This window comes from Pongo pygmaeus, chromosome 23, assembly GCF_028885625.2.
Source record: "Pongo pygmaeus isolate AG05252 chromosome 23, NHGRI_mPonPyg2-v2.0_pri, whole genome shotgun sequence".
Classification (NCBI taxonomy): Eukaryota; Metazoa; Chordata; class Mammalia; order Primates; family Hominidae; genus Pongo; species Pongo pygmaeus.
Window position 1 is genome coordinate 35,264,656 of NC_085931.1, and position 22,415 is coordinate 35,287,070.

At 43.9% G+C, this 22,415-nt stretch overlaps 1 protein-coding gene across 5 annotated transcripts in view; it reads right to left on the bottom strand.

Moving 5' to 3' along the window:
- DRICH1 (aspartate rich 1) overlaps positions 1-21,970 on the bottom strand; it is a 36,561-nt gene extending 14,591 nt beyond the window's left edge. For 3 of the 5 annotated variants that reach the window (XM_063662913.1, XM_063662911.1, XM_063662910.1), the window contains exons 1-14: positions 21,108-21,970; positions 16,029-16,093; positions 14,942-14,963; positions 12,188-12,264; positions 10,750-10,771; positions 9,691-9,720; positions 7,875-7,957; positions 6,441-6,462; positions 3,713-3,795; positions 3,212-3,233; positions 2,868-2,909; positions 926-1,014; positions 425-446; positions 84-125 (exon numbers count right to left, since the gene is read on the bottom strand). In XM_063662913.1, coding sequence (XP_063518983.1) covers positions 84-125; positions 425-446; positions 926-1,014; positions 2,868-2,909; positions 3,212-3,233; positions 3,713-3,795; positions 6,441-6,462; positions 7,875-7,957; positions 9,691-9,720; positions 10,750-10,771; positions 12,188-12,264; positions 14,942-14,963; positions 16,029-16,093; positions 21,108-21,309 — 823 coding nt within the window. In that variant the 5' untranslated portion in view covers positions 21,310-21,970. The remainder of the gene's footprint in view (positions 1-83; positions 126-424; positions 447-925; positions 1,015-2,867; positions 2,910-3,211; positions 3,234-3,712; positions 3,796-6,440; positions 6,463-7,874; positions 7,958-9,690; positions 9,721-10,749; positions 10,772-12,187; positions 12,265-14,941; positions 14,964-16,028; positions 16,094-21,107) is intronic. The other 2 variants (XM_063662914.1, XM_063662912.1) reach the window with 1 other exon arrangement.
- Between the last annotated feature and the right edge of the window lie 445 nt (positions 21,971-22,415).

Below are 22,415 nucleotides of genomic sequence, written 5' to 3' on the forward strand. Positions count from 1 at the left end.
CCCTCCTCACAAGCAGCAGGGATAACCTGGAGGCTCCTGGGAACCTTTTCCCATTGGGTTTTTCCTGGCATGTAGTTGCCTACCTGGATGAATCTCCTCATCACTTAGACTCTCCAGCGTCAAGTCTTTAGAAACAAAAACACAAGGATAAGTCATTAGAGAGAGTGACTCACCCACTCCTCCTACTTCAGCTGAAGCTGAGTGATGGGCTATTCTCCCACCCCACACTGCTTCATACATGATCCCCTAATCTTTCTTCTGGGTCGACAAACCCTACAGCTTCTCGGGTCAGAGTTCTATACTGACAGAATCACTTTCACGAGAACCCCAAGCCTCTTTCCCAGCAGAAACCCAGAATCAGGTTTCTATACACTGAAGCTAGCAAGTTTTTCCCTCGGGAAGTGAGTTATCTCCTGGTACCTACCGTTTTCTTTCTGAGCTGTTATCTGCAATTATGTAAGAGAAAACGTTATCAAAATCAGATTATGCGCTTCACACAGATCTGTTATTCTCTGGACAACCATAAAAAACCAGAAGGCAGTATAGTGACTGAGCCGTAGGTCAAAGTCCCCAAAGACTAGCACAGAGGATAACTATAGAAAAGCAAGACCTCTATTTGCAGAATTTACCATTAAGTTTAACTTTATATGCAAATGCACAATGCTTAATCCAAGGAGGAAAACTGGTGTTGTGGAAAATCCCTCAGTATTCCAGTTGATAATGGATGCTGTCATTTAAAAGCACCCTAGCATACCACGTATCAGTTGGGAAGACACTCCTACTGAATTCCAGCCCCACAAAGAGAATAGTGTTCCGTGTACATAATGTGCATTGCCAGATTTTCATATCAAAATTAATTGAGAAGTGAAGTAAAGTAATCAGGAAAGCAACATTGCTGTAGAAGACAAAAAAACGGGGGTCTTACGTGGGCATCAAGATCATCATCATCATCTTCTTCATCTTTGCATCGTGGTGAGCATCTTAAAAACGGGCCATCTTTAGACCTTGTCTCTACTAAAAAAAATACAAAACAATTAGCTAGGCATGGTGGCAGGCGCCTGTAGTCCCAGCTACTCAGGAGGCTGAGGCAGGAGAATGGCATGAACCCAGGAGATGGAGTTTGCAGTGGGCAGAGACAGAGCCACTGCACTCCAGCCTGGGTGACTGAGTGAGAGACTCTGTCTCAAAAAAAAAAACCAACCAAATAAAAAAAAACAGGCCATCTTCAGGACAAGCTGGAAGGACACAGATGAAACATCAGTGCACTGGAGGTTGGTGACTGTTAGTCACTCGGGGAGCTTTGCTGGATGTGGTGTATGGAGGTGGTTGATTAACAAGCATGGACTGAGTTGATGCTGGGCTATTCCCCTGAGTGGAAGAGGGATCGCAAAGAAGTGAAGCATGAAAGACATGAGACATGCAGGCCCCGGCCTTGTACTAGAGGCATCAGGCAGCAACACAAAACAGTCACCCCCAAATGGAACTAAAATGCACACTAAGGGTCAATGGAAGAGTGCCTTCCTCCCTCTCAAATGTTTTGAAACTCTTCGAAACAAATAGCATTTTCTTAATGTATTCTTTTCTTAACGTATTCAAGACCGTGTCAGTACACTATGATCTAATTATGCTGATACTACATTTAGCATCTGTTTTAAAGGATTTATTACTTAATTAAGTCTATTTTATTGGTGAAATGGACTCAATTTTACCCAAATTACTCTATTGTATTAATGACACTTTCTTTTTCATGGAGATCATTTTAAAAATTTAGTATTAGAACGCTACAATTAAAAATAGTCATGATTTCCTCTTTGTAAGTCTTCTTCTGGAACAACTTCTACATACCCTTTTGGACCCCTGTCATCAGGGGCTTCAGCAGCTCCTGTGTCACTCTCCCTGAGGAGATTCCCTAAAAATCAGGCTTCATTCAAACAGGCCAAGCTCACACAGCCTTCTCTAACTACACCAGCGAAGCTGAGAGACATGACTCTAAACAGTTTCTGCCATCAGGATAAGTTTCCAGGTTCAAATATACATTATCTACTGAACTGGGGAAATGTATACCAATATAAATGAACAAATTCATGAAAAAAAGTCCACGAGTACGGGGGTGATTTTTAGTGAACCAGCTTACGTAAAAATTATTTTTTTTGGCCGAGCACTCTGGATCACACCTGTAATCCCAGCAGTTTGGGAGGCTGAGGTGGGTGGATGGCCTGAGGTCAGCAGTTCATGACCAGCCTGGCCAACATGGTGAAACCCCATCTCTACTAAAAAATACAAAAAATTAGCCAGGCATGGTGGTGAGTGCCTCTAATCCCAGCTACTCAGGAGGCTGAGGCAGGAGAATCACTTGAATCTGGGGGGCAGAGGTTGCAGTGAGCTGAGATCACGCCATTGCACTCCAGCCTGGGCAAGAACAGCGAAACTCCATCTCTAAATATATATATGTATATTTGATGCCTATTCATTCAGATTTATAAAATATTGGTGTCAGAAATCAAAAATTTTTTATCAGTCGTGTTAAATCTAACTTATCAGCTGTCAACATGCAGATCCTAGGAAGTAAAGAAGGTACAAATAAGTGGAAAGGCATCCTGTATTCACGGATAGGAAGACTAAACCTGACTAACACACAATACTACACAAATGATCTACAGACTCACAATAACTGCTATCAAACTGGTAACAGCCATCTGTGCAGAAATGGAAAAGATGATCCTACAACAAGCCAGACCTCACACGTTTCCATTTTCTTTCTGATTTCATACCCCCTCCTTCAGCCCCTCCTCACAAGCAGCAGGGAAAACCTGGAGGCTGCTGGGAACCTTTTCCCATTGGGTTTTTCCTGGCACGTAGTTGCCTACCTGGATGAATCTCCTCATCACTTAGACTCTCCAGCGTCAAGTCTTTAGAAACAAAAACACAAGGATAAGTCATTAGAGAGAGTGACTCACCCACTCCTCCTACTTCAGCTGAAGCTGAGTGATGGGCTATTCTCCCACCCCACGCTGCTTCATACATGATCCCCTGATCTTTCTTCTGGGTCGACAAACCTTCCTACAGCCTCTCGGGTCAGAGTTCTATACTGGCAGAATCACTTTCACAAGAACCCCAAGCCTCTTTCCCAGCAGGAACCCAGAATCAGGTTTCTATACACTGAAGCTAGCAAGTTTTTCCCTCGGGAAGTGAGTTATCTCATGGTACCTACCGTTTTCTTTCTGAGCTGTTATCTGCAATTATATAAGAGAAAACATTATGAGAATCAGATTACGCTCTGTGCTTCACACAGATCTGTTATTCTCTGGACAACCATAAAAAACCAGAAGGCAGTATAGTGATTGAGCCGTAGGTCAAAGTCCCCAAAGACTAGCACAGAGGATAACTATAGAAAAACAAGACCTCTATTTGCAGAATCTACCATTAAGTTTAACTTTATATGCAAATGCACAATGCTTAATCCAAGGAGGAAAACTGGTGTTGTGGAAAATCCCTCAGTATTCCAGTTGATAATGGATGCTGTCATTTAAAAGCACCCTAGCATACCACGTATCAGTTGGGAAGACACTCCTACTGAATTCCAGCCCCACAAAGAGAATAGTGTTCAGTGTACATAATGTGCATTGCCGGATTTTCATATCAAAATTAATTGAGAAGTAAAGGAATCAGGAAAGCAACATTGCTGTAGAAGACAAAAAAACGGGGGTCTTACGTGGGCATCAAGATGATCATCATCATCTTCTTCATCTTTGCATTGTGGTGAGCATCTTAAAAACAGGCGGTCCTCCGGCCAAGCTGGAAGGACACAGAGGAAAGATCAGTGCCCTGGTTTGAGACTGTGAGTCACTCAGGGAGCTTTGCTGGATGTGCTGTACGGAGGCGGTTGATTAACAAGCCTAAACTGAGTGGATGCTGGGCTATTCCCCTGAGTGGAAGAGGGCTGGCACAACAGGGGAGCAGGAAAGACATGAGACATGGAGATCTTGGCCTTGTACTAGAGGCATCATGCAGTAACACAAAACAGTCAACCCAAAATGGAACTAAAATGCACAATAAGGGTTAATGGAAGAGTGCCTTTCTCCCTCTCAAATGTTTTAAAAGTCTTCTAAACAAACAGCATTTTCTTAACGTATTCAACACCATGTCAGTACACTGCGATCCAATTATGATAGTACTTCATTTAACATCTGTTTACAAAAATTGTTATTTCATCAAAAGCCTATTTTATCAATGAAATGGACTCAATTTTACCCAAATTATTCTATTAAGCACGCAGTTTTTTCATAGAAATCATTTAAAAAATCAAATATTAAAATGCTACAATTAAAAAGAGTCATAATTTCCTCTTTGTAAGTCGTCTTCTGGAACCAGGGTGTGTGCACAAAACCTACTGGGCCCCTGTGATCAGGGGCTTCAGCAGCTCCTGTGTCACTCTCCCTGAGGAGATTCCCTAAAGATCAGGCTTCATTCAAACAGGCCAAGCCCACAGAGCCTCCTCTCCCTACACCAGTGAAGCTGAGAGACGTGACTCTGAACACTTTCTGCCATGAGGATAAGTTTCCAGGTTCAAATATACATTATCTACTGAAATGAGGAAATGTATAATGATAAAAATGAACAAATTCAGGAAAAAATTTCCATGAGTACAGAGGTTATTTTTTGCTTAAGTAGCTTACAAAAAATTTTTATTTGATCCCTTTTCAGTCAGATAAACAAAATATTGCTATAAAAAAATCACAAATTTGCCTGGGCATGGTGGCTCATGCCTGTTATTCCAGCACTTTGGGAGGCTGAGGGGGTCAGATCACGAGGTCAAGACATAGAGATCATTCTGGCCAACACGGTAAAATCATGTCTCTACTAAAAATAAAAAGAAATAGCTGGGGGTGATGGCACGCACCTGTAGCCCCAGCTACTCGGGAGGGTAAGGCAGGAGAATCAGTTGAACGAACAACGTGGAGGTTGCAATGAGCAGAGATCACATTACTGCAACCCTGTCTAATGACAGAGTAAGACTCCGTCCAAAAAAAAAATCACTAATTTTTATTACTCATGTTAAATCTACCTTATGAATTGTCAACATAAAGATTCTAGAAAGTAAAGAAGGTGCAAATAAGTTGAAAGGCATCCCGTATTCATGGATAGGAAGACTAAACATGACTAACACACAATACTACACAAATGACCTACAGACTCACAACAACTGCTATCAAAATGGTAACAGCCATCTGTGCAGAAATGGAAAAGTTAATCTAAGACTTTAATGAACTTTTATGTGCCTCAAATAACCATAGTAACGTTGAAAAAGAACAGTGTTGACAGACGCACATTCATGAGACTGAAATCTACAAAAAACAGAGAAGTTCAGACAGCATGCTCCTAGCATGGGGGCACCCATAAGTATCACAGATATAGAATAGAGAGCCCAGAGTTAAATGCACACATACAGAGTCAGCTGATCTTCAACAAAGGTGCCAAGAATACACAATGGGGAAAGGAAAGCCTCTTCCACAAATGACGGTAAATCTGCATATTCTCATTCATGTGAAGAAATGAAATGCTGACAGTGTGCTCAAGGTTGTGCTGCTCCCTCCATTTCCAAGACACTGGACCTTTTGCAGTGAGCCCAGAGTGAATTTTCATTCTCTCCTCCATGCTCAGGGAGATGTCTTGATACCAGAGGTAAAAAGCAAGGACAGACAAATGAATGTGCTGCCATGAAACCTAACAGTTCATCAGGTGAGGATCCATTTCTCCTATGCATCTGGGCACACCGCAGAAGAATTCTGTCTCCAAAATTAAGTAACTGCCTGTGACAGAACTCTGTCCTAAACCAAAGGCTTTCAGATTTTGCAGTGGCACAGGCAGAAAAGAGCAGGTGTTCTAGAAACATCATCTTTAAATAAGAAGAGGTGATCGAAAACACAGGATACTCAAAAGACTATAAACATAGTACTTCTCACCATGATGACACTAAATTCTAAAAATCACAAACTTGACTTATATTTACTTTTTCGTTTTCTCTTTCTATACCCTCCCTAACCTTGCCAAGCAGCAGGTATAACATGAAGGTTCCTGGAAACATTGTATTATTAGACACCACCTGAAATCTTCCTACCTACTTGGAAAGGCATCCTCTTCCCTGCTGAGATTCTCCAGAATCCACTCTTTAGAATCACCAACATCAGGATAAATCAGTGAGAGGTGCACTCACTTCTCCTACTCCAGGTGAAGACACACTGGCTCACACAAAATCTCCTGGTTGGTCCTCTGGGTTCACATACATTTCTACAGCTCCTCTAGTCATAGTTATACACTTGCAAAATCATTTGCTCTCACCAGACCCCCAATATTTTTTAACAGGAACCCAGATTAAGGTTTCTATATATTAAAGCCAGCAAGTTTGTTTCTCAGAAAGTGAGTTAGTTCAAGGTACATACCCTGGACAGGTGATGGTAAAATCTGCAATGAGATAAAAAAAGATGCAATGAGGATCAGATCAATTCCGTCACACCCCTTACACAGATCTGTTATTCTCTTGATGACTTCAGAAAACTACTTGTAAAACAGTGGTGAGTCAAGGTCAAAGACCAAACATTCTAGCATAGAGGACACATGTGGAAAAGACAAGAGCTTTTCCCACAGAATTTATCTTTGAGGTTGATTTAGGTTGGTAAATGCACAATGTCTAATCCAAGGAGAAAAACTGGTGTGGAGGAAAATGCCTCTGCATTGCAGTTGATGATGGATGCTGTCATTTAAAAACATCCTAGTGTGTCACATATCAGATGAAAAGAAACTCCCACTGAACTCCATCCTCACAAACAGAATTGTGTATGTTGTACATAATGTGCCTTCTCATATTTTTATATCAAAATTAACTGAGAAGGGAAGAAATCAGCTCAAGGAAATAATGTATACAGTGGTCCATTTTTAACACAAAGTGCCTTGAATCGGTTTAGGTCAGCAAAAAAATGGAAGAAATACGATATGCTAGGCTCCTGCTTGGATGGGCAATGCCTGCTTGTTGGGCACCTCATCCTCCCCACTTAGGTGCCCTCACTTGAACCAAAGAAGTTTAGTCTAAGATAAAAGTTTACTAGCCTGCAAAATAGCTTGCTTTGTCTGTTCTTATCAGCCTGCCCAGCTACTTAGGTCATAAATCAAATACTTGAAGAGCCTCTGAGCTGACCAGGATGGCAATGCATTGTGGGTTGCAACAAAATGCAGTAAGACAACCCTAGAAAAATACCTAAAGCCTCTCCTCAAAAATCAATAGGCAATACCTGGGAAGATTGTGACCCCACAGTACTCAGCCTATGAGGAACCAGGGGAGGGACCTGCACACTAGGGGATAAATTGCTTGTTGAAACTGTGCTGGGTGTGTCTGCCCATAAGGTACCAGATCTTCCAAGACTGTCATTAAAAAGTCTCACTTTCAGCCAGGCGGGGTGGCTCACACCTGTAATCCCAGCACTTTTGGAAGCCGAGGTGGGTGGATTACCCGAGGTTAGGAGTTCAAGACCAGCCTGGCCAACATGGCGAAACACTCTCTCTATTAATAATACAAAAATTAGCTGGGCATGAAGACACATGCCTGTAATCCCAGCTACTCAGGAGGCTGAGGCAGGAGAATTCATTGAGCCCAGGACATGGAGCCGAGATTGCACCACTGCACTGCAGCCTGGCCAACTGAGACTCTGTCTCAAAAAAAAAAAAAAAAGGAAAAGAAAAGAAGAAATAAAAGGAAAGAAAATTTCACTTTTGCTGTTTTTTCAGCTCCCTGAGTCCATTCTTTGGGTTTGGACTGGTGAGTTTGTTTCTCACATCAGAAAACCGACATTTCCTTAGAAGACAAAGAAAGGTGGTCTTACCTGGGCCTCAGCAACATCATCATCCAAATCATCAACGTCACTTGGTGGTAAGCATACTAAACTCAGCTTGTCCTCAGAAGAACCTGGAAGGACACAGAGGAAAGATCAGTGCCCTGGTTGTTTGTGACTGTGAGTCACTCAGGGAGCTTTGCTGGATGTGTTTTATGGAGGTGGTTGATTAACAAGCATGGACTGAGTTAATGCTGGGCTATTCCCCTGAGTGGAAGAGGGATGGCAGAGGAGGGGAGCAGGAAAGACAGGAGACATGGAGGCCTTGGCCTTGTACTAGAGGCATCAGGCAGCAACACAAAAAGTCAACCCCAAATGGAACTAAAGCACACACTAAGGGTCAATGGAAGAGTGCCTTCCTCCCTCTCAAATGTTTTGACACTCCTCTAAACAAACAGGATTTTCTTAAAATATTCAAGACTGTGTAAGTACACTAGGACATAATTATGCTGGTACAACATCTAGCATCTGTTTTAAATGATTAATTACTTAATTTATTGGTGACATGGATTCAGTTTTACCCAAATTACTCTATTCTATTGGTCACACATTGTTTCTTTTGGTTTTTTTTTGTTTTTTTTTTTTAAGATGGAGTCTCACTCTGTCCCCCAGGTTGGAGTGCAGTGACATGATCTCGGCTCACTGCAAGCTCTGCCTCCCAGGTTCACACCATTCTCCTACCTTAGCTTCCGGAGTAGCTGGGACTACAGGCACCTGACACCATGCCTGGCTAATTTTTTTGTATTTTTAGTAGAGACAGATCTTCACCGTGTTAGCCAGGATGGTCTCCATCTCCTGAACTCGTCATCTGCCCACCTCAGCCTCCAAAGTGCTGGGATTACAGGTGTGAGCCACCACCCCTGGCTGATCACAATTTCTTTTTCATAGAGGTCATTTAAAAAATTAAATATTAAAATACTAAAATTAAAAAGTCATGATTTCCTCTTTGTAAGTCTTCTTCTGGAACCATGGTGTGTGCACACAATCTTTTGGATCCCTGTGATCAAGGGCTTCAGCAGCTCTGTGTCACTCTCCCTTAGGAGATTCCCTAAAGATCAGGCTTCATTCAAACAGGCCAAGCTCACAGAGCCTGCGCTACCTCCACCAGTGAAGCTGAGAGATGTGACTCTGAACACTTTCTGCCATGAGGATAAGTTTTCAGGTTCAAATATACATGATTTACTGAAATGAGGAAATGTTTACCAATAGAAATGAATAAATTCATGAAAAAATGTCCATGAGTATGGGGGTGATTTGTGATTAACTAGCTTACATAATTTTTTTTTTATTTGATGCCTATTCATTCAGATATACAAGATATTGGTATAAGATATCACAAATTTGGCCAGGCACAGTGGCTCATGCCTGTAATCCCAGCATTTTGATAGGCCGAGGTGGGTGGATGACGAGGTCAAGAGATCAAGACCTTCCCGGCCAACATGGTAAAACCACAACTCTATTAAAAAAACAAAAATTAGCTGGATGTGGTGGCATGAACCTGTAGTCCCAGATACTCAGGAGGATAAGGCAGGAGAATCACTTGAAGCCAGGAGGTGGAGGTGGCAGTGAGCAGAGATCACATCACTGCAGAAGCACTATGGTGAGAGAGTGAGACTGTGTCTCAAAAAAAAAAAAAAAGAAATCACAAATTTATATCAGACATGTTAAATCTAACTAATCAGCTGTCAACATAAAGATTCTAGAAAGTAAAAAATGTACAAATAAGTTGAAAGGCTTCCCATGTTCATGGACAGGAAGACTAAGCATGACTAACACACAATACTACACAAATGATCTACAGACTCACAACAACTGCTATCAAACTGGTAACAGCCACCTGTGAAGAAATGGAAAAGATAATCCTAAGACTTTAATGAATTTTTATGTGCCTCAAATAACCATGGTAATGTTGAAAAAGAATATTGTTGGAGGACGCACATTCATGACATTGAAATCTACAAAAAACACAGAAATTCACACAGCATGCTTTTAGCGTGGGGACACCCATAAGTATCACAGACAAAGAATCAGGAGCCCAGAATTAAATGCACATATACAGAGTCAGCTGATCTTCAACAAAGGTGCCAAAAATACACGATGGGGAAAGGAAAGCCTCTTCCACAAATGATGGTAAAACTGCATATTCTCATTCACATGAAGAAATGGAATGCTGACAGTGTGCTCAAGGTTGTGCTTCTCCCTCCATTTCCAAGACACTGGACCTTTTGCAGTGAGCCCAGAGTGAATTTTCATTCTGTACTCCACGCTCAGGGAGATGTCTTGATACCAGAGGTAAACAGCAAGCACAGACAAATGAATGTGCTGCCATGAAACCTAACAGTTCATAAGGTGAGGATCCATTTCTCCTATGCATCTGGGCACACCGCAGAAGAATTCTGTCTCCAGGATTAAGTAACTGCCTATGACAGAACTGTGTCCCAAACCACAGGCTCTGAGATTTTGCAGTGGCAGAGGCAGAAAAGAGCACGTGTTCTCAGAAAAATCATCTTTAAATAATAAAGCAAGAAGAGGTGATCGAAAACACAGGATACTCAAAAGCCCATAAACATAGTACTCCTCACCATGATGATATTAAACTCTGAAAATAACAAACTCGGCTTCTATTTTCTTTTTCTTTTTCTCTTTCTACACCCTCCCTCAGCCTCCCAAGCAGCAGGTATAACACAAAGGTTCCTGGAAATGCTGTTTTATTAGATCCCACCTGAAGTCTTGTTGCTATACACTTGCAAAATCATTTGCTCTCACCACACCCCCAATATTTTTAACAGGAACCCAGATTAAGGTTTCTATATATTAAAGCCAGCAACTTTGTTTCTCAGAAAGTGAGTTAGTTCAAGGTACATACCCAGGACAGGTAACTGTAAAAGCTGCAATGAGAAAAAAGAAGATGCTATGAGGATCAGATCAACTCTGCTGCACCCCTTACACAGATCAGTTATTCTCTTGATGACTTCAGAAAACTAGTTGTAAAACAGTTGTTGAGTCAAGAGCAAAGGCCAAACATTCTAGCATAGAGGACACCTGTGGAAAAGACAAGAGCTTTTCCCACAGAATTTATCTTTGAGATTGACTTAGATTGGTAAATGCACAATGTCTAATCCAAGGAGAAAAACTGGTGTGGAGGAAAACACCTCTGCATTCCAGTTGATGATGGATGCTGTCTTTTAAAAACATCCTAGTGTGTCACGTATTAGATGAAAAGAAACTCCCACTGAACTCCATCCTCACAAACAGAATTGTGTATGTTGTACATAATGTGCTTTCTCATATTTTTATATCAAAATTAATTGAGAAGGAAAGAAATCAGGTAAAGGAAATAATGTATACAGTGGTCCATTTTTAACACAAAGTGCCTTGAACCGGTTTAGGTCAGCAAAAAACAGAAGAAATAGAATATGCTAGGCTCCTCCTTGGATAAGCAACGCCTGCTCATTGGGCCCCCTCTCCTCTCCACTTAGTTGCCCTCACTTGAACCAAAGAAGTTTAGTCTAAGATAAAAGTTTACTAGCCTGCAAAATAGCTTGCTTTGTCTGTTCTTATCAGCCTGCCCAGCTACTTAGGTGATAAGTACTTGAAGAGCCCCTGAGCTGACTAGGATGGCAATGAGTTGTGGGCTGCAACAAAATGCAGTAAGACAACCCTAGAAAAATACCTAAAGCCTCTCCCCAAAAATCGATAGGCAACACCTGGGAAGATTGTGACCCCACAGTACTCAGCGTATAAGGAACCAGGGGAGAGACCAGCACACTAGGGGATAAATTGCTTTTGAAATTGTGCTGGGTGTGTCTGCCCATAAGGTACTGGATCTTGCAAGACTGTCATTAAAAGTCTCACTTTTGGCCAGGAGGCATGGCTCACGCCTGTAATCCCAGCACTTTCGGAAGCCGAGGTGGGCGGATTACCTGAGGTCAGGAGTTCGAGACCAGCCTGGCCAACATGGCGAAACAGCATCTCTACTAAGAATACAAAAATTAGCTGGGCATGAAGACACATGCCTGTAATCCCAGCTACCTGGGAGGCTGAGGCAGGAGAATTCATTGAGCCCAGGAGATGGAGCCGAGATTGCATCACTGCACTCCAGCCTGGCCAACTGAGTGAGACCCTGTCTCAGGGAAAAAAAAGAAAAAGAAAAGAAAAGAAAAAAGAAGGAAAAAAAAGGAAAGAAAATTTCACTTTTGCTCTTTTTCAGCTCCCCGAGTCCATTCTTTGGGTTTGGACTGGTGAGTTTGTTTCTCACTCAGAAAACCAACATTTCCTTCAAAGACAAAGAAAGGTGGTCTTACCTGGGCCTCAATATCATCACCATCATAATCTTCACTTCGTGGTGGGCATACTAAATTCAGGTTGTCCTCAGAAGAACCTGGAAGGACACAGAGGAAAGATCCGTGCCCTGGTTGTTTGTGACTGTGTCACTCAGGGAGCTTTGCTGGATGTGGTGTATGGAGGTGGTTGATTAACAAACATGGACTGAGTTAATGCTGGGCTATTCCCCTGAGTGGAAGAGGGATGGCAGAGGAGGGGAGCAGGAAAGACAGGAGACATGGAGGCCTTGGCCTTGTACTAGAGGCATCAGGCAGCAACACAAAACGGTCAACCCAAAATGGAACTAAAATGCACACTAAGGGTTAATGGAAGAGTGCCTTCCTCCCTCTCAAATGTTTTGAAACTCTTCTAAACAAACAGTATTAATGTATTCAAGGTCGTGTCAGTACACTAGCATCCAATTATGCTGGTACTACATTTAGCATCTGTTTTAAAGGATTTATTACTTAATTAAAAGTCTATTTTATTGGTGAAATCGACTCAATTTTACCCAAATTACTCTGTTCTATTAATCACACATTCTTTTTCATAGATACCATTTAAAAAATGATATTAAAATGCTACAATTAAAAATAGTCATGATTTCCTCTTTGTAAGACTTCTTCTGGAATAATGGTGTGTGCCCACAACCTTTTGGGCCCGTGTAATCAAGGGCTTCATCAGCTCTGTGTCACTCTCCCTTAGCAGATTCCCTAAAGATCAGGCTTCATTCAAACAGGCCAAGCTCACAGAGCCTGCTCTACCTGTACCAGTGAAGCTGAGAGACGTGACTCTGAACACTTTCTGCCATGAGGATAAGTTTCCAGGTTCAAATATACAGGATCTACTGAAATGAGGAAATGTTTACCAATACAAATGAACCAATTCAGGAAAAAATGTCCATGAGGAAAAGCATGATTTTTTGGTTAACTAGCTTACATAGTTTTTTTTTTTTTGTATTTGATGCCTATTAATTCAGACATACAAGATATTGGTATAAGATATCACAAATTTGGCTGGGCACGGTGGCTCATGCCTGTAATCTCAGAACTTTTTGGGAGGCCAAGGCAGGTGGATCTCGAGGTCAAGAGATGGAGACCATCCCGGCCAACATGGTAAAACCACGTCTCTACTAAAAATACAAAAATTAGCTGAGCATGGACGCACATGCCTGTAGTCCCAGCTACTCAGGAGGATAAGGCAGGAGAATCACTTGAACCCGGGAGGTGGAGGTGGCAGTGAGCAGAGTTCACATCACTGCACCCCAGTATGGTGACAGAGTGAGACTCCATCTCAAAAAAAAAGAAAAAGAAAAAAAAAGAAATCACGAATTTATATCAGTCATGTTAAATCTAACTAATCAGCTGTCAACATAAAGATTCTCAAAAGTAAAGAACGTACAAATAAGTTGAAAGCCTTCCCATATTCATGGATAGGAAGACTAAGCCTGACTAACACACAATACTACACACATGATCTACAGATTAACAAAAACTGCTATTAAACTGGTAACAGCCATGCGTGCAGAAATGGAAAAGTTAATTCTCAGACTTTAATGAATTTTTATGTGCCTCAAATAACCATGGTAATGTTGAAAAAGAATAGTGTTGGAGGATGCACATTCATGACATTGAAATCTACAAAAAACACAGAAATTCACACAGCATGCTTCTAGCATCGGGGCACCCATAAATATCACAGATATAGAATCAAGAGCCCAGAATTAAATGCACACATACAGAGTCAGCTGATTTTCAACAAAGGTGCCAAAAATACACGATGGGGAAAGGACAGCCTCTTCCACAAATGATGGTAAAACTGCATATTCTCATTCACATGAAGAAATGGAATGCTGACAGTGTGCTCAAGGTTGTGCTCCTCCCTCCATTTCCAAGACACTGGACCTTTTGCAGTGAGCCCAGAGTGAATTTTCATTCTGTACTCCACGCTCAGGGAGATGTCTTGATACCAGAGGTAAACAGCAAGCACAGACAAATGAATGTGCTGCCATGAAACCTAACAGTTCATAAGGTGAGGATCCATTTCTCCTATGCATCTGGGCACACTGCAGAAGAATTCTGTCTCCAAAATTAAGTAACTGCCTATGACAGAACTGTGTCCCAAACCACAGGCTCTGAGATTTTGCAGTGGCAGAGGCAGAAAAGAGCAGGTGTTCTCAGAAAAATCATCTTTAAATAATAAAGCAAGAAGAGGTGATCGAAAACACAGGATATTCAAAAGCCCATAAACATAGTACTCCTCACCATGATGACATTAAACTCTGAAAATAACAAACTCAGCTTCTATTTACTTTTTCTTTTTCTTTCTACACCCTCCCTCAGCCTCCCAAGCAGCAGGTATAACATGAAATTTCTGGTAAATGCTGTTTTATTAGACTCCATCTGAAAGTCTTTTACCTACCTGAAAAAGCATCCTCTTCCCTGCTGAGATTCTCCAGAATCCACTCTTTAGAATCATCAACATCAGGATAAGTCAGTGAGAGGTACACTCACTTCTACTCCATGTGAAGACACACTGGCTCACACAAAATCTCCTGATTGGTCCTCTGGGTTCACACACATTTCTACATCCCCTCTGCTCATAGTTATACACTTGCAGAATCATTTGCTCGCACCACACCCCCAATATTTTAAACAGGAATCCAGATTAAGGTTTCTATATATTAAAGCCAGCAAGTTTGTTTCTCAGAAAGTGAGTTAGTTCAAGGTACATACCCTGGACAGGTGATGGTAAAATCTGCAACGAGACAAAAGCAGATGCCATGAGGATCAGATCAATTCTGTCACACCCCTTACGCAGATCAGTTATTCTCTTGATGACTTCAGAAAACTACTTTTGAAACAGTGGTGAGTCCATGTCAAAGACAAAACACTCTAGCATAGAAGACACGTGTGGAAAAGACAAGAGCTTTTCCCACAGAATTTCTTTGAGGTTGATTTAAGTTGGTAAACACACAATGCCTAATACAGAGGAAAACTGGTGTGGAGGAAAATGCCTCTGCATTACAGTTGATGATGGATGCTATCATTTGAAAACATCCTAGTGTGTCATGTATTAGATGAAAAGAAACTCCCACTGAACTCCATCCTCACAAAGAGAATTGTGTATGTTGTACATAATGTGCCTTCTCATATTTTTATATCAAAATTAATTGAGAAGGAAAGAAATCAGGTGAAGGAAATAATGTATACCATGGTCCATTTTTAACACAAAGTGTCTTGAACCGGTCTAGGTCAGCAGAACACAGAAGAAATAGGATATGCTAGGATAGGAAATGCCTGTTTTTTGGGCCCTCTCTCCTCCCCATTTAGTTGCCCTCACTGGAACCAAAGAAGTTTAGTCTAAGTTGAAAGTTTACTAGCCTGCAAAATAGCTTGCTTTGTCTGTTCTCATCAGCCTGCCCAGCTACTTAGGTCATAAGTCAGACACTTGAAGAGCCCCTGAGCTGACTAGCATGGCAATGCATTGTGGGCTGCAACAAAATGCAGTAAGACAACCATAAAAAAAAAAAATTCCTAAAGCCCCTACCCAACAATCAATATGGGACACCTGGGAAGATTGTGACCCCATAGTACTCAGCCTATGAGGAACCAGAGGAGGGACCTGCACACTCGGGGATAAATTGCTTGTTGAAACCATTCTGGGTGTGTCTGCACCCAGATCTTGCAAGACCATCATTAAAAGTCTCACTTTTGCTGTTCTGCAGGCCTCTGAGTCCATTTTTTGGGTGTGGATGGGTGAGTTTGTTTCTGACATCAGGAAAGCAACATTTCTTTAGAAGGCAAAGAAAGGGGATCTTACCTTGGCATCATCGTCTTCCTCACTTGGTGGTAGAAATTTTAAACTCAGGCGGTCCTCAGGGGGACCTAAAAGGACACAGAGTTAATGTCAGTGCCCTGGTGGTTGGAGACTGGGAGTCCCTCAGGGAGCTTTGCTGGATGCGGCATATGGAGCGTGGGACTGAAGATTCGGAGACATCTCAGAGAAACAACTGTGTTCAAGTAGTGAGCATGAGGGAGTCTCACCAGATACCTTACATCTTAGCCAGTGCCCAGACCTAATAAGACTCTTGCATTCCCAAGTCCCAGAAGATACTAACCAATCAAAAATCAGGGCTTTGATGTTTGCTGTGACATAGGAAAAACTGGTCTTCTGGGAAAGATAATCATTAAATATCAGGGCAAGAAAAAAAAAATGGTTACAAACACAGCACACAAAGCCCATGAATACAAATTGTCTCATCTCTACCTTATTGAAATACAAAAGGCACAAGTCAGACTTCTACACATACTTCCTTTGGTTCTGACTTCTTCGCCCTTTTCCTAGGTTCCAAAGCAACAGGTATCACCCAACTGCTCCCAGAGATCCTCCTAGAGTATCATTCTCTAGCTGCAGATCTGCCTCATTGCAGCTGCCCTCATGGATGCTGTCCATTGGCCAATCATTAGAGACAAAATCTCCGCAAGAAGTTATTCCAGAGAGCAACTTGCCCATTCTCCTACTCCAGGTGAGGCCACACTGGGTTACACGAGATCACTCTGCCCTTTCCTCAGTGTTGTCAGTCTTGCTGGTCTCTGTGGAGTCAGAGGTCTCTAAAAAGACATTGCTCACACCTGTCAGCCTTCAAGTGAGAAAGAGGAACTGAAGGAACCACCTTTCAACTGTTTCCTTCCACTGGCCCATTACAGGTCTCACCTCCAACCTCGCAGCCCTGAGATTCCCCTTTGATGTGCATGCTTGGAGTTAGAGGAGTTCAACAATTGGTCCCTCAGCCAGGCTCACAGCAGATGTGAAAGAGCATTCTGTGGGGATGGAAATGCTCTCTGCTGCATGAAAAGAAGGCTGCTGGGCCATTGCACGGTGGCTGTTGTGATGAGGTTCTGGTTTTTTTTTTTTTCAAGACGGAGTTCCACTCTTGCTGCCCAGGCTGGAGTACAATGGCATGATCTTGGCTCACTGCAACCTCCACCTCCCGGGTTTAGGTGATTCTCCTGCCTCAGTCTCCCAAGTAGTTGGGATTACAGGCATGTGCCACCACACCCGGCTACTTTTTGCATTTTTAGTAGAGACGGGGTTTCACCATGTTGGCCAGACTGGTCTTGAACTCGACCTCAGGTGATCCACCCGCCCTGGCCTCCCAAAGTGCTGAAATTACAGGTGTGAGCCACCACGCCCGGTCCTGAAATTTTAATTGTAAATATTTAAATGTATTTAAATATGAGGAGGCACATATATGACTGAGAACCACACTAGATGGCACAGGAGATCCAGGCATGAGGAAGACGTGACTCCCCTCCCCTGGTGTTTTCTTGTGAAATAGTTTGCAGCTCTGCTCCTACCATATATTTATGGTTACTTCCTGAGCATCTGCACAAGGGCCAGTCACTGTGTGGGGCTGGGGATATGACAACAATGAGGACAACATCCAGGTCTAGAGGGATTCCAGCAGGGGGCGCATGTGCACACAGGGGAAGAGCGTGGCCCTGCACACCCTGTCTAGACAGGATCAGAGCAGCAGCAGCCGAGGGGCAGAGGCACCTCACTGTCCTCAGGAGCTCAACTTCATTTCCAGGGACCCTGACTCAGAAGCTGGGACAGCCTCCAGGATTGGTGTAGAGCTCAACAGGCTGGACAGCCTGAGAAGGGAACATTTCCACACCTGCGCTAGATCCCAGCCCAGGAGTGACCTAGAACTCATCCCAGGGATGTGTTCATTACGATGCCCATGGGGCCTAACATGTTCTCCCCAGGATTGAGCTCTGGGATAAGGACTAATGAGGAAGACACAGTCACTGCCCTGGCAGGAAACACCCATAGCCAGGGCTCCTCTACCCACCCTATGGGAAGACACAACACAGATAAGAGTTTGACACTGAAGATTCCAAACCTTCTATAAAATAAGTGGAAAGTGGTATGTTCTGGATTCCACAGAAGAGTTGCAAGGATGAGCTGGACTCTGGAATCAGTCCCCATCACTTTGCTGAGCTCCTGCTGCATGGGCACTCGTGTCCCTCCCCACCTCCCCTGCTACTCAGGAATGCTGCAGCTACAGGCCCAGTGCTAGGGGGCTCTGTCCAGCTGAAACACATTTCAGCCAGGCATGGTGGCTCATGCCTGTAATCCCAGCACTTTTGGAGGCTGAGGCGGGTGGATCGTCTGATGTCAGGAGTTTGAGACCAGCCTGGCCAACACGGAGAAACCCCGACTTTACTACAAATACAAAAATTAGCTGGGTGTGGTGGTGCATGTCTGTAATTCCAGCTACTCAGCAGGCTGAGGCAGGAGAATCACTTGAACCTGGGAGTTGGAGGATGCAGACAGCTGAGATCGCACGACTGCACTCCAGCCAGGGTGACAGAGTGAGATTCCATCTCAAAATAAACAAACAAAACAAAAAAAACCACACACACACATTTCTGGGCCAAACAACCCTTGGCCAACAGTGTCTCCTCAAGGACCATTCCTCAAGTGACTTCCAGAAGAGGCGAAAAAGAAAAACTCATCTGTCCTAGCCCCAGGAAGATCAGGCCTGGGACCTGTCTGTGTCTGTCCTGACCCTAAAGTCCATCCCTGCTGACTTGTGGCTGTCTGCTCCGTGTCAGGGAAGTGGGGACCTGATTCCTGTTCTGCCCCCTCACCAATTTCTGCTGAGTACTAACCCTGTGATATTTCTCCTCTGTTCTTCTCTTTCTTTTTTTTTATTTTTTTTTGAGACAGAGTCTCTCTCAGTCACCCAGGCTGGAGTGCAATGGCTCGATCTTGGCTCACTGTAACCTCTGCCTCCCAGGTTCAAGTAATGCTCCTGCCTCAGCCTCCCTAGTAGCTGGGATTACAGGTGCCTGCCACCACACCCAGCTAATTTTTATATTTTCAGTAGAGACGGGGTTTCACCAGGTTGGCCAGGCTGGTCTCGAACTCCTAACCTCAGGCAATCCACCCACCTCAGCCTCCCAAAGTGCTGGGATTACAGGTGTGAGGCACTGTGCCCAGCCATGGATTGGAGCATTTCTAAGGCTTGAGGTAGTCATGTTCCTCTTCCTGATCATGCAGTATCTTCCTGATCCTTCCCTGGTTTGATCAAGTGCTGAGGAATGACGCCAGTACTGACAGATGTTGACCTGCACTGTTCCATGTGAACTCTTATACTTCTCAGAATCTGTGAGCTGACCCAGAAGCCTGTGGGCTTTCTATGTGTATTTCACAGTAATGTTCATGCCAACATCTGTTGTTCCGTGTACCTTTTGCTATCCAGGGTTATGTGACCAATGGGGCCCCATTTGATGACGGGCAATGTTTGGCATGCTTATAGGCCATCCAATACCACTACCAGGGGCACACATAGGTGCTGGAACTCCCTGGTATGGGGTCATATCACCAAGCCTGAGTGATGACACAGTTGAGTAATGCAGACCATCAACATTGGGACCCATTTCTAGGTTCATTTTTGCCTCTTCCATTCAGGAGATAAAAATCTGGGTTCACTCCTTTCTGCACTCTCTCTAAGGAGTACGGATATTAAACTGACCTTCAGGTACAGCTGTGGTGAGGGAGTCATTTATGTAAAGTGTATGGTGGTGTTGAAGTTTTTCTTCCTTTTTATTAGAAGAATGACATGACTCAGGAGGCTGAGATGAGAGGACCACCATAGGCCAGGAATTCAAGAAAAGTGACACTTCTACTGTGCTGGGCATGTGGATCCACATTTTTGGGGGAAAACATACATTTACAAACACACTCACAATCACTACACATTAATTCACCCCTAGCTACCTCCCAACCCTCCTGCACACAAACCCACACCATCTAAATGATACGGCTGTTTCCAGGGACTCTAGTGGATGATCACAGTTCTTCACTGAGCCATCTGTTTCTCACACTGCACTCCAGGTCCTCACTCCTATCAGGAACCTGAAGCCAGGCAGGTTCTCCAGACAAAAGCAGGCAAGAGAGCCCCCCACAACCCATCACTTAGATTTGTCATCAGCAAGGGAGTGGTCTTAGAATATATACGGTGTTAAAGAGAACAACACATACTCGGGCCTGTCAGGGGGAAGGGGAAGGGACAGCATCTGGATAAATAGCTAATACATGCAGGGCTTAATACCTAGGTGATGGGTTGACAGGTGCAGCAAACCACCATGACACACTTTTACCTATGTAACAAACCTGTACATCCTGCACATGTATCTCGGAACTTAAAAAAAATTAAATTAGGAGCTGGGCGCGGAGCCTCATGCCTGTAATCACAGCACTTTGGGAGGCTGAGGCGGGCAGATCACCAGGTCAGGAGACCGAGACCAACCTGGTTAACATGGTGAAACCCCGTCTCTATTAAAAATACAAAAAATTAGCCGGGCGTGGTGGCGGGCACCTGTAGTCCCTACTCAGGAGGCTGAGGCTAAGAATCACTTGAACCCAGGAGGCAGAGGTTGCAGTGAGCTGAGATCACACCACTGCGCTCCAGCCTGGGCAACAGAGCGAGACTCCATCTAAAATAAATGAATGAATGAATGAATGAATGAATGAATGAATAAAATTTACAAAAAATAAGCTATCTTGAATGATGGAAGAAAACAAACAATCTGACTCTTACCAAACCGGCTGGATAGGTGAGGCGAGAGAATGGGATGGGGACTCCAAAATTGGGGTATTTGAATTTTCATTGAGAAAAGGGCTCTCCCATTTCTAGATCAAAAAGCCTCAACGACAGAGATAAGAGGCAGAGTCAGCCTTTGTCTCCCATGCCCCAGACCTGGGAAAGCTGGCTATGGGCAGGAGGGAACTGGAAGCTGAGGATATCTCTGGGGATGAGGCTATTGGAAGGGGGTGGGGGTGGCCAGAGGTGTGCCAGAGGTTAAATGGCACCAGTGCCTTTTTTACCTGTGGGCGTCTTTTGGTTGCTGATGTGCTGCAGGTCTTGGCCCTCCGTGGCTCCCACATCCAGCTTGCCAGGCTCTACAGTAGTGGATTCTGATGTTGCAACAGCCACAGCCTCATAAATATCAGATTCATAACAGGGTGCCTCCTTCCCCCTGCACCAGCCACAGTTGGAGCTGATACAACAGGTCAGTATATTCCCCATGGGGCCTCTCCACGCCTCTCCACTCCTGCCTCAGCCTTCAATGAAATTGTAACTATGTTGCCCTGGCAGCCATACTACTGAGGGTGGCCTTGCACTTTTAGAAGCAGCCTGACCCCAGGCAGATCTGGGGCCTCAGCCCTTATTCTGCCACCACCTCCCAAACTAGCTGGTCTACGAGGTCGGGGACCTGCTGTCTTCTTTGAAAAATAAACGAACACAAGTGCCGAGAGGCACAAAAACTGCCGTCAAAGAGCACAGTCGGAGCTCCTCCTCCCTCCATTGCCAGCTGACTGAGGGTTGCTGGCCCTGGCTGATGCCTATAATCCACAAAGCTTCCTATGTCACCTGGTTACCAGGAAACAGCCAGGTCAGGCTAGTGTCTCACAATGTCCAGCCCCACAGCACCCCCCCAACGCCTCACAATACCCATCCCTGCTGCTGCCCACCTTGTGGCCCCCCCCCGCCCCTCCATGGGAACTGCACTACTCAGGCTTTTATTCACCCTGCGCTGCCTGAGCTTTCCAGTCCTAAGCAAAGTGCAAGGGGAGGTTGTTATTGGAAGTCACCCTTGGCAAGAAACTCAATAGAAAACCCTGGTACAGCCAGGTGCGGTGGCTCATGCCTGTAATCCTAGCACTTTGGGAGGCTGAGGGGGGTGGATCACCCAAGGTCAGGAGTTTGAGACCAGCTTGGTCAACATGGTGAAACCCCGTCTCTACTAAAAATACAAAACATTAGCTCGGCGTGGTGGCGGGCACCTGTAATCCCAGCTACTCAGGAGGCTGAGGCAGGAGAATCACTTGAATCCAGGAGGTGGAGGTTGCACACTGAGCCAAGATCGCACCGTTGCACTCCATCCTGGGTGACAAAGGTGAAACTGTCTTAAAAAAAAAAGGAACAAAAGAAAGAAAACCCCAGTTACTAAAGTCAGTTCCACCAACATTTCTGTTTTTCTGAGTCTGACAGCTTTCATTTGCTCACCAAATGTAGTTATACACAAATTTTTGACTGCTTTTCTAACTAAATCCTTCTCTCCTGTCTTACAAGTGTTAGTTCTTGTCTGCAACTTGACCATAGCTACCCACAGGGCGCTGGTCCCACTCTCA